This window comes from Notolepis coatsorum, assembly GCF_963971535.1.
Source record: "Notolepis coatsorum genome assembly, chromosome: 10".
NCBI classification, from domain to species: domain Eukaryota; kingdom Metazoa; phylum Chordata; class Actinopteri; order Aulopiformes; family Paralepididae; genus Notolepis; species Notolepis coatsorum.
Genome location: NC_140174.1, coordinates 97,366,008 through 97,378,684, shown reverse-complemented (window position 1 = coordinate 97,378,684; position 12,677 = coordinate 97,366,008). Strand labels below are relative to the sequence as shown.

Sequence of the window (12,677 nt, the reverse complement as noted above, 5' to 3'; positions counted from 1 at the left end):
ACTTCAAAAGAGGGCCTAAGCTTAACCAGTTCGAAACAAGGCGGACATTAATAATGAATAAAATAATAAAAATTAATAAAATGTTCAATCAATTAATCAATCAATCGGGGAACATAGGACCCGGGGAACATAGGGATGATCCCAAAGAAAACAGCAGAAATGATAGAACAAGTCGTTTTTGTACAGCATTAAATCACTTTTATATAACGTTAGAAAAAAATATTTATACAAAATCAAACATTTTCTTTGACACATGGATCCATGTCACAAATCCACCAGAGGTGATGTAACTTCCACAACACTCTATATAACAATTTAATTAACACTGACCGTGTCATAAATTATCTTTCTCCCTCTGCACATTACTCAGGTCCTTATAGCCCTAGAATGGCTGATATTGTGTACGCGACAGGATGGCAAATACAGCAGCACCAATCACATGAAAAATTCGGTTAATCACAAATATTATGAGGGCCAATCATACCTCAGACCTATCAGACCTATCATAATTAGACCAATCTCAATTTGATTCTATATGAGAGCTGACCGCCAGTCACAGGGGATCCCCCCCAACAATTAGCCATTCTAGGGCTAGGCCTTATTGACCATCTTCACATGGTGGCCATTTTGCTCTCATGTCGAATCCCAACCTGAGCACGACATAAGAGCAAAATGGCCACCGTGTGAATATGGTCCATGCAGTCAGTCTCTAGCATTGTAATTGTGAAAAAGCCTTCAGGTCAACAGAACTCTCATGTCTCTCTGGGAACAGGGTGGAAAGGAATCCCAATCTGAGCATGACATAAGAGCAAAATGGCCACTGTGTGAATAGGGTCAATATTTATCTTAATCCTGTTTGCAAAGAACAACAGAAGAGTTCTAATCAGGTTTTCTTTTTAAGACGACGCTGGCCTCAGTCTTCCCCTGCTCCAGCGGTTTCCATCGTCTCCATAATTCCTTCCATCACCTCCGCTTGTCGTCGTTTCTTGGGGTCCACTGAGGAAGAGCGGATGAGGATGAGGACGGTGTGTATATAGGGAAACTGTTTTGATTTCAGTAATGTAGTGAACAACAATGTGCTTTGATGTGGCTGGGGGGTTGGGTGGAGTTACCATGAAAGTGTTCGGCTGTCTTCCGTCTCAGCGTCTCCACGGTGTCCTCGGCGTCGGCCCACTCCAGCACCAGACGTCTCCCGTACAGATGGGTGCTGTGGCACAGCGCGGCAAACGCTTTCTAAAAGGGGACATGGAAGCGCAGGTTTTCATAAGCAAAAAGGACATCAACTCTACTACAACAATTGACCTATCTCAAGCTCCACCCTCTTTTCTTCATCCTCCAATCGCAACTGTTGCTTCCCTTGGACAAACTTGTTCAACAGTTGTGATTGGAGGATCAAGAAAAGAGGGCTGGGCTTGAGATCGGTCAATAGTGCCTATTAGGGGTGTAACGGTACGTGTATTCGTCCACGTGAATTTACGGTACGGCCGTCACGGTGCGGTACGTGCAGCCATACGAAGAATACACCTCACAGCGCAAACACACCAGTCGTACATGCAGGCACTCGCGAGGTCCGTGCGAGAACAGCGCGCGTGGCCGGGCACACAGAGTCCGACTTCAGAGCGGGCGAAAGTGCACGGAGAAAGGCACATTTACATTGGAACAGCTGCAGGGTCATTACAATTTTACAGTTTTCTTTCGTTTTCTTGTTCGCCCAATAATGTTAACCAAATGAAACCAATGGAAAGAAACACACCAACAAACACACCAACATTCTCCCCCGCCGGACTCGAGTAGGGTAAATCTGCAGTGCCGCAGCCCCATACATTGCCGGACTCACAGGCACAGCTGATCAAATAAAAAAAAGAAACATACTTTTCCTATAGAAAATTATTCTATTTAACACTTTAATCGCCGAAGACGCTGTCCAGCGTCTTTCCCCGCCATGCTTATTCTGCCGAAGACGCTGGACAGCGTCTTTGATATCAATATTTCAAAAATCTGTGATCGAAATCATATTTCTCCCCCGGAGACATTATATGTACTGGTGAGCCCCTCTCAACTCTCCAACGGTTCAAGAGCGCCATCTGGTGGCCGATCGGCGGATCGCCCAGGGCAGAAACAGGAAGTGGAAGCTGGTGCTCATTTCAATTCGGTCCGATCACTCGCTAATAGTCCCAGGACTCGAGCTGATCACAACGGATAGCAATCCGTTACCAATAACTCGATAAACAACATGATTTGGACGTATATACTATTATACAACCTGGAAATGGATCGGATATTTCGACATCCCATAATAGAAAAATGTCTGTTCCACGCTCATCTCCCAACGGCGCGAGGAAGCTACAGTGAGTTTCAGCGTTATTTTTTAATGTCTTCGATACTAACTGCTCTAATGATCATATCACCCACACTAGATGAATGATATAACGTTGCCCACGGAATTATAAACGACCCCCCCCCCCATCCGGTCAACATCAGATCATACGTAGTAACTCCTAGAAGCACGTCCAGTTGACATTTTTTATCTCGCACAGATTCCTACCAAACTGTATTTGATCATCAATATAATGCATTTAGGGCTATAAATCAAGTTCTGGAGAAAGCTGCAGAAAACGATAAAAACATACTTATACTTTAGACCGTATTTTAGTATGAATATGTGAATGAAAAATATAACGTTGCTACACCCTGAACAATAGATATAGGACGTTGAATGGGCCATAGTAATGTCAATTTAGCAATACAATTTAAAAAGTTATAGCCCTGCAAAGAAGGGGAACTTCTCCATGTTAAATAGGGCTGGCGAGGGATGGTAAATTATGAATTTAACCCCGGCGATCAAAGTGTTAATAATAATAATAATAAATATTAGATTAATAATAATAATAAATATATTTTTTTCTGTTGTACCGAACACGTACTGAACCGTGACCCCAATACCGAGGTACATACCGAACCGTGGCTTCTGTGTACCGTTACACCCCTAGTGCCTATACATCTTTTAAATGTCAAACAAGCCATCTCTGGAAAAACAATCGATCTCTGGAAAACATTCACTCACCTTGGCATCCTGTTTGGTGAGGAAGTCGATGAAACCAAACCCTCTATGATTCCCTGTTCCAGCGGCTTTCTTTGGAAGACGCACCGTCTTCAGCTCTCCAAATGTGCTGCAAGGGAGGCGATAGAGATGTGTCATTATCTAAGAGGTGATAGAGATGTGTCATTATCTAAGAGGTGATAGAGATGTGTCATTATCTAAGAGGTGATAGAGATGTGTCATTATCTAAGAGAGGTGTAGAGATGTATCATTATCTAAGAGGTGATGGAGATGTGTCATTATCTAAGAGGTGATGGAGATGTGTCATTATCTAAGAGGTGATGGAGATGTATCATTATCTAAGAGGTGATGGAGATGTATCATTATCTAAGAGGTGATGGAGATGTATCATTATCTAAGAGCTGATGGAGTTGTATCATTATCTAAGAGGTGATAGAGATGTATCATTATCTAAGAGGTGATGGAGATGTATTATTATCTAAGAGGTGATAGAGATGTATCATTATCTAAGAGGTGATAGAGATGTATCATTATCTAAGAGGTGATGGAGATGTATCATTATCTAAGAGGTGATGGAGATGTATCATTATCTAAGAGGTGATGGAGATGTATCATTATCTAAGAGTTGATGGAGATGTATCATTATCTAAGACAGGGGTCCCCAAACTTTTTCCTGCGGGCCACATAACTTTTCCCTTCTCCTTAAAGCACAGTGCAGGACACACTCAAAGGTTATCGCACCTCAGAGATGGCAGTGGACATCTATGACGACAGGACAAAGGCCATATGTCATGGCCTTGGGATTGAGGAACATACTACCAGCCAAAGGAGGAAGCAGAAAAGGATGGACGAGTATGTAGTTGAGTCATCTTGTGGCACAGGCTCAGACCTCAGCTCAGGAGATCAGCTGAGATAGAGACTGTTCTATCCAGTCCTCGACAGAATGCTGCAAGAGCTTGAGAGCAGGTTCTCATGAGTTGGAGAACAATTTATGAGAGGCATACAGGCATGTTATCCAGCGTCAGACCAGTTTCTCTCAGTGGAATTGCTGCAACCCCTCGCCACACATTACAATATCCAACTACTGCCAGAGGAGATCACAGTTGCAAAGTGTTTCCTGGCCAGGACAGGCAGAGATGCAGTCCCTACTATCCAAAGTGTCTTTTCCCTCCTGGATGATGATGATGATGATAATAATAATAATAATAATAATAATAATAATAATAATAATAATAATAATAATAATAATAATAATAATAATAATAATAATAATAATAATATAATGCATTTTATTTATAAGGCGCCTTTCAGGACACAAAAAGAATTTCCACAAATCGGTGAATGAAAAACTATAGGATCAAATGAAAACTACTACTTACTGAAAATGGATGTTTAAAAGTACTAAAAACCAACAAAAAATATCAAACACTAACAAACATTCAGCACAGACAATGGGGATGCTGCCATCTTAAAAAATAAATGTTAAATTATTATTATTATTATTATATATTTTTTTTTAAAGCTCCGGGGCTCTAGGGTGCCGGGCCAAATGTGGAGGCGGGCCGGGTCTGGCCCGCGGGCCGTAGTTTGGGGAGCACTGATCTAAGAGGTGATGGAGATGTATCATTATCTAAGAGAGGGGTAGAGATTCATCATTATCTAAGAGGTGATGGAGATGTATCATTATCTAAGAGGCGATGGAGATGTATCATTATCTAAGAGGTGATGGAGATGTATCATTATCTAAGAGGTGATGGAGATGTATCATTATCTAAGAGAGGTGTAGAGATGTATCATTATCTAAGAGGTGATGGAGATGTATCATTATCTAAGAGGTGATGGAGATGTATCATTATCTAAGAGGGAGATGTATCATTATCTAAGAGGTGTAGAGATGTATCATTATCTAAGAGGTGATGGAGATGTATCATTATCTAAGAGGTGATGGAGATGTATCATTATCTAAGAGGCGATGGAGATGTATCATTATCTAAGAGGTGATGGAGATGTATCATTATCTAAGAGGTGATGGAGATGTATCATTATCTAAGAGGTGATGGAGATGTATCATTATCTAAGAGCTGATGGAGATGTATCATTATCTAAGAGGTGATGGAGATGTATCATTATCTAAGAGCTGATGGAGATGTATCATTATCTAAGAGGTGATGGAGATGTATCATTATCTAAGAGGTGATGGAGATGTATCATTATCTAAGAGAGGTGTAGAGATTTATCATTATCTAAGAGCTGATGGAGATGTATCATTATCTAAGACAGGGGTCCCCAAACTTTTTCCTGAGGGCCACATAACTTTTCCCTTATCTGGTGGGGGCCGGGGTCAGTTTGTAACAGAAAAAGTGTGACAATCGCAGGGGTGCCTAAACGTAAACATTTATTGTTTTCCAGAAAGCCACACATAACCAAATATGAATAACCCTTTCCGGGATCTTCACAGAAAAAAAAGTCAGGAAATAAATAATAACACTATTAACACTTTGAGTGCCACTCACGAGATTTCTCAGGTTTTTTTATAGGTGGTTGCGTGCCACTCGCGAGATTTCTCTGTTAGGTAAGGACTCTATGTTATCAGTGGTAGGATAATCAGAGTAAGTTTGATGAAGTTATAAGCTGTTTTGTGAAATGTCTTCTTTCGGTTTCACTGTAAAACTCTGTGAGGAAATCAACGGAGCGATTATCAGTGCGCGGCCGTAATGTGCTTGCGTGCACGTATAATATTGATCATCTAGCGTTTATTTGAAAACGATTCATAAAAAGGCAGATGAATATCAACGTTGTGGAATATTCCACTAAAAGACGATTTTCATAGAATGCTCCAGAATGAGCTGTTTTTTATATCAAAACGGGGGCTTTTCTAACTGCTCTGAAACGGAAACGATGCGATAAAAAAACAATCTGCCTTCACAGCACTGACTGGAAAATAGTATTTGATAATGCGATGGGCAGATTAGACACATAGCCATAATTTAAAACATAGATTAGGCGATATTAACGTTAACATTGGCGCCGATGGTGGCATTCAAGCGGTAAAACGGAAAACCAGGCGTGGCGCTGAAAGTGTTAACACTTTGGATGCCACGCCCGAGATTTCTTGGGTTTACCCCCCGCTGGTTGAATGCCCACTCACGAGAATTCTCGTTTAAAAAAAAAAAAAAATTATTAGCGATCTGAAATCATATTGCATCAAGCGAGCCTACCGTTGGATATTCCAGTCACCCCAGGCTCTCAGATGTGAAAAAAGCGCCCCTATCGTCTCCCAGATGGTAAATCACCCTTTTGGAGTGGACTCAATGAAAGTGAATGGGTTAACGGATTTCTGACTCCACATTTTACATCTCACTGATGCAGCCGGGGTTACCAGAGTTCATTCTGGAGCCGCTGAGCCGCACGGATCATGTGTTATACTGTATACACGTTGAATCAATACAATTATCGATTTTTTCTAATGGTGATCAGGAATTGGAATATACCATTTGGATACCATCTGATGTCGGATGATCGGAGATATAAGCGTTTCCACTATATGTAATATTGCTGTTTCACTGTAAAAGCCATCAGGAAATGAGAGCAGCGATTATCAGCGCGCGGCACGAACGTGCGTGCGCACACATATACTATCGATCATCTAGCGTTTATTTGAAAACGATTCATAAATAGGCCGACAAATGACAACGTTCTGGACTATTTATGATTTTTTAATGAAGAAACTATGATTGTATTATTCCATGTGGCAAATAAAAACTCTGAACTGAACTGAACTGAACTGAATATTGCAGTAAAAGGCGATTATCATGGAATGGGTCTTTTTTTCCGCGAAAACGAGTGATTTTCAAAATGCTATCAAACGGAAATTAAGCGATAAAAAAAGAATCTGCCTTGACAATGTTGACTGGAAAATGAGTCTTTGATAAGCGACGGGCAGATTAGACACATAGCCATAATTTAAAACATAGAGTAGGCGATATTAAATTAACATTGGAGCGGATTTGGGCATTCAAGGGACTAATAAGGAATTAACCTTGGGCAGTGAAAGTGTTAATGAAATAAATAACACTATTTATGGAATAAATATACAGTACCTACAGACCACCTAGCTCTAGCTCTGTACTATTTAAAAGCACAGTGCAGGACACACTCAAAGGTTATCGCACCTCAGAGATGGCAGTGGACATCTATGACGACAGGACAAAGGCCATATGACTAGGGATGGGAATTGATAGGATTTTATCGATACGATTCCATTATCGATTCTGCTTATCGATTCGATTCTTTATCGATTCTCTTATCGATACCTGATCAATTCATAATTTAAATAAATAAATTGGAAATGCAACAGAACTAAGCTGGTTAGAATAACAACATGCAACTTGACATTTCTGATTGTCATTTATTGTTGAGCCCCCATGTCAGGGGCGACAGTGGCTCGGGAGGTAGAGCAGTCGTCTGGCAATCCGGAGGTTCCCGGTTCGATTCCCGCTCCTCCCGGGCAGCGTGTCGATGTGTCCTTGAGCAAGACACTTAACCCCTAACTGCTCCCGATGAGCAGGTTGGCACCTTGCATGGTTGCCTGCGCCGTCGTTGTGTGAATGTGTGAGTGATTGGGTAAAATGTAAGGAACAAATTGTAAAGTGCTTTGGATAAAAGCGCTATATAAAAAAGCAGCCATTTACCATGTCAGAAAAATACAAAAACTGTAAAAAATAAAACATTAACTATAGCCTACACTTAAATAAAATAATGTATTAGAGATTCTCTTAAAATGTATTTATTTTTGTATTCTTAAACTAATTTAATCTATTGAATAACAGTCGTTATTCCTCTGACTTGTCTCACACACACACACACAGACACACAGAGCTCCCTCCCCGGGCCCCTGTCCTGTAAGGTATTGGCTTGTGTTGCTACACGGACACATTTGTATGTTGCACCATGGTACTTCCTGTCTGACGGACTCAGAGTAGAGACTTAGTAAACAAACAATCCGGCTCTTATTATATGTGAACTAAAGAGTACAAGGTTTACACAACAGTCCCCACCCGCTGTTTTATTGTATTTGTACCTGTACTATCTGCTGTCAGCTGTTTATCTCTCTTTGTGAGCTTGATTAAATAGCGTTAGCTCACGTTAGCTAGCGATAGCTCCGCGGCTAATTTTAGCTCACCCTAAACTAAATCAATGACTATGTTCTAAAGCATTCAAGTAGTTTTCACTGCACATAGAAGTAGCCAAACAGCGGGAGCATTTCGGGAGCATATTACCAAAACCTAGGCAATTTCGAGCCCTTAATGAATCAAATAGAGTCTGCCATGGCTACATGCTAACGCTAACATTATTACGCAACTAGGAAAAACCTGGCAGCGATAAGGGAATCGAAAGTCACGGGAGCCACACGGTTCCAGGCATCGGCCAATTAGGAACCGGTTCCCAACCGGAACCGGTTTTCGATTCCCATCCCTACATATGACATGGCCTTGGGATTGAGGAACATACTACCAGCCAAAGGAGGAAGCAGAAAAGGATGGACGAGTATGTAGTTGAGTCATCTTGTGGCACAAGCTCAGACCTCAGCTCAGGAGATCAGGTGAGACAGAGACTGTTCTATCCAGTCCTCGACAGAATGCTGCAAGAGCTTGAGAGCAGGTTCTCATGAGTTGGAGAACAATTTATGAGAGGCATACAGGCATGTTATCCAGCCTCAGACCAGTTTCTCTCATTGCTGCAACCCCTCGCCACACATTACAATATCCAACTACTGCCAGAGGAGATCACAGTTGCAAAGTGTTTCCTGGCCAGGACAGGCAGAGATGCAGTCCCTACTATCCAAAGTGTCTTTTCCCTCCTGGATGATAATAATAATAATAATAATGCATTTTATTTATAAGGCGCCTTTCAGGACACAAAAAAAAATTTCCACAAATCGGTGAATGAAAAAACTATAGGATCAAATGAAAACTACTACTTACTAAAAATGTATGTTTAAAAGTACTAAAAACCAACAAAAAATATCAAACACTAACAAACATTCAGCACAGACAATGGGGATGCTGCCATCTTAAAAAAGAAATGTTAAATTATTATTATTATTATTATTCTTTTTTTTAAAGCTCCGGGGCTCTAGGGGGCCGGGCCAAATGTGGAGGCGGGCCGTAGTTTGGGGAGCACTGATCTAAGAGGTGATTGAGATGTATCATTATCTAAGAGAGGTGTAGATATTTATCATTATCTAAGAGCTGATGGAGATGTATCATTATCTAAGAGGTGATGGAGATGTATCATTATCTAAGAGGTGATGGAGATGTATCATTATCTAAGAGGTGTAGAGATGTATCATTATCTAAGAGGTGATGGAGATGTATCATTATCTAAGAGAGGTGTAGAGATGTATCATTATCTAAGAGGTGATGGAGATGTATCATTATCTAAGAGGTGATGGAGATGTATCATTATCTAAGAGGTGATGGAGATGTATCATTATCTAAGAGGTGTAGAGATGTATCATTATCTAAGAGGTGATGGAGATGTATCATTATCAAAGAGGTGATGGAGATGTATCATTATCTAAGAGAGGTGTAGAGATGTATCATTATCAAAGAGGTGATGGAGATGTATCATTATCTAAGAGAGGTGTAGAGATGTATCATTATCAAAGAGGTGATGGAGATGTATCATTATCTAAGAGAGGTGTAGAGATGTATCATTATCTAAGAGAGGTGTAGAGATGTATCATTATCTAAGAGAGGTGTAGAGATGTATCATTATCTAAGAGGTGATGGAGATGTATCATTATCTAAGAGGTGATGGAGATGTATCATTATCTAAGAGGTGATGGAGATGTATCATTATCTAAGAGAGGTGGTGGAGACATATCATTATCTAAGAGGTGATGGAGATGTATCATTATCTAAGAGGTGATGGAGATGTATCATTATCTAAGAGGTGATGGAGATGTATCATTATCTAAGAGGTGATGGAGATGTATCATTATCTAAGAGGTGATGGAGATGTATCATTATCTAAGAGCTGATGGAGATGTATCATTATCTAAGAGAGGTGTAGAGATGTATCATTATCTAAGAGGTGATAGAGATGTATCATTATCTAAGAGGTGATGGAGATGTATCATTATCTAAGAGGTGATGGAGATGTATCATTATCTAAGAGGTGATGGAGATGTATCATTATCTAAGAGAGGTGGTGGAGACATATCATTATCTAAGAGGTGATGGAGATGTATCATTATCTAAGAGGTGATGGAGATGTATCATTATCTAAGAGGTGATGGAGATGTATCATTATCTAAGAGCTGATGGAGATGTATCATTATCTAAGAGAGGTGTAGAGATGTATCATTATCTAAGAGCTGATGGAGATGTATCATTATCTAAGAGGTGATGGAGATGTATCATTATCTAAGAGGTGATGGAGATGTATCATTATCTAAGAGGTGATGGAGATGTATCATTATCTAAGAGAGGTGGTGGAGACATATCATTATCTAAGAGGTGATGGAGATGTATCATTATCTAAGAGGTGATGGAGATGTATCATTATCTAAGAGGTGATGGAGATGTATCATTATCTAAGAGAGGTGGTGGAGACATATCATTATCTAAGAGGTGATGGAGATGTATCATTATCTAAGAGAGGTGTAGATATTTATCATTATCTAAGAGGTGATGGAGATGTATCATTATCTAAGAGGTGATGGAGATGTATCATTATCTAAGAGGTGATGGAGATGTATCATTATCTAAGAGGTGATGGAGATGTATCATTATCTAAGAGGTGATGGAGATGTATCATTATCTAAGAGAGGTGGTGGAGACATATCATTATCTAAGAGGTGATGGAGATGTATCATTATCTAAGAGAGGTGTAGATATTTATCATTATCTAAGAGGTGATGGAGATGTATCATTATCTAAGAGGTGATGGAGATGTATCATTATCTAAGAGAGGTGTAGAGATGTATCATTATCTAAGAGGTGATGGAGATGTATCATTATCTAAGAGAGGTGTAGAGATGTATCATTATCTAAGAGGTGATAGAGATGTATCATTATCTAAGAGGTGATGGAGATGTATCATTATCTAAGAGGTGATGGAGATGTATCATTATCTAAGAGGTGATGGAGATGTATCATTATCTAAGAGGTGATGGAGATGTATCATTATCTAAGAGGTGATAGAGATGTATCATTATCTAAGAGCTGATGGAGATGTATAATTATCTAAGAGGTGATGGAGATGTATCATTATCTAAGAGAGGTGGTGGAGACATATCATTATCTAAGAGAGGTGTAGAGATGTATCATTATCTAAGAGGTGGTGGAGATGTTTCATTATCTAAGATATGTGTGTTACCAGAAGAGTTCTCGAATTTCCCTGACGGTGGCCTGGAAGGGGACGTTGCGCACAAGGATCTTGGATCCTGTCTGCTTCTTTTCAGCCTGTTTCTTTTTATGAGACCCCTCAGCAGACCTGAAAACACAAGAACAAGACAAAGATGAAGGTTCAACGTCCAAGGTTAAATTCATTATCCCACAGGGGGGAATTATCCCACAAGTGTGTGCAAATGTGCAAGGACAGTGCAAGAAATGCAGCCTGAGTACTATCTGCCATTAAGCACATCAATAGCACTGGGGATGAAGGAGACGAGGAGTCTTTTAGTCTTTCAAACATGTGTCCTGAAACGACAGCCTGAGGGCAACAGCTCCGACTCCCTCTAGAGTGGATGGTCCTGGCAGTCCAATATATAGCATTAGCCCTCCTAAGCACTGTTATACATCTTGACCCGACTCCCCCCTGAGATCTTGCTGGTCGTGTTAACAAGACTTCCAAGATTAAGGTTTCCGCACCAAGCAGTAAATACAAAAGTAAAGAGTTCATTTATTCAGGGGGAAAAAGTATTTGCTGGGCCTTTGTAGAGGTAGCGTCAACATGGGATTCAAAGCACAGTTTATCAAGAACAAATATTTGTAGCCATCGACTGGGTCAACGCCACCTTTTACTACAGTCGGCAGTCGGCCTGGTGGTGTGACCTTCTGACATCAATGTTCATGTCTTTCGTTTTTGACACATTTAGATGGAGGAAAGACTCATCACACCGAGCCACAAATTCATCCACCCAAGACTAACATGAACAAAATCATGACTGAGGCCATGGTTACACTTACGTTTCATTTTCGAATTATTTCGTTTGCATGTCCAAGTTAAAGGGCAACGCCGTTTTGGCAGGAAAACGCGTTTTCCTAGCGGCAACACTCAAAGGGTGTTTTCGTTTTGAAAACTCCCCGACAACAGTGCCATGTAATTTGCGCGAGCCAGATACGGAGCCGTTCATGCCCAGCGCCCATGCGCTGTAGAGACCGACGCCAAATTCTCCCCTGGCTGGACCTCGACTCCGTCCATTAGTCCAAACATCAGAACTATTTCTGGGAATTTGCTGTCTCCCGACACCAACCGGCCATATGGGGAGTCTATACAGGATATCAGCTGCATCCTCCTCAGATTGCTTATTCATGTGCTTTATTTTTTTTTTCACTTTTTTGTTTATTATACTTTTTTGAGGACATAGACATTATAAGTATATGTC

At 40.5% G+C, this 12,677-nt stretch overlaps 1 protein-coding gene across 1 annotated transcript in view; it reads right to left on the bottom strand.

Annotated features, from left to right (window-relative positions):
- Positions 1–188: 188 nt before the first annotated feature.
- Positions 189–12,677, bottom strand: part of rbm19 (RNA binding motif protein 19) — an 88,502-nt gene continuing 76,013 nt past the window's right edge. The window contains exons 22-25 of the mRNA XM_084322628.1: positions 11,447–11,563; positions 3,065–3,170; positions 1,113–1,233; positions 189–996 (exon numbers count right to left, since the gene is read on the bottom strand). Coding sequence (XP_084178754.1) covers positions 914–996; positions 1,113–1,233; positions 3,065–3,170; positions 11,447–11,563 — 427 coding nt within the window. The 3' untranslated portion in view covers positions 189–913. The remainder of the gene's footprint in view (positions 997–1,112; positions 1,234–3,064; positions 3,171–11,446; positions 11,564–12,677) is intronic.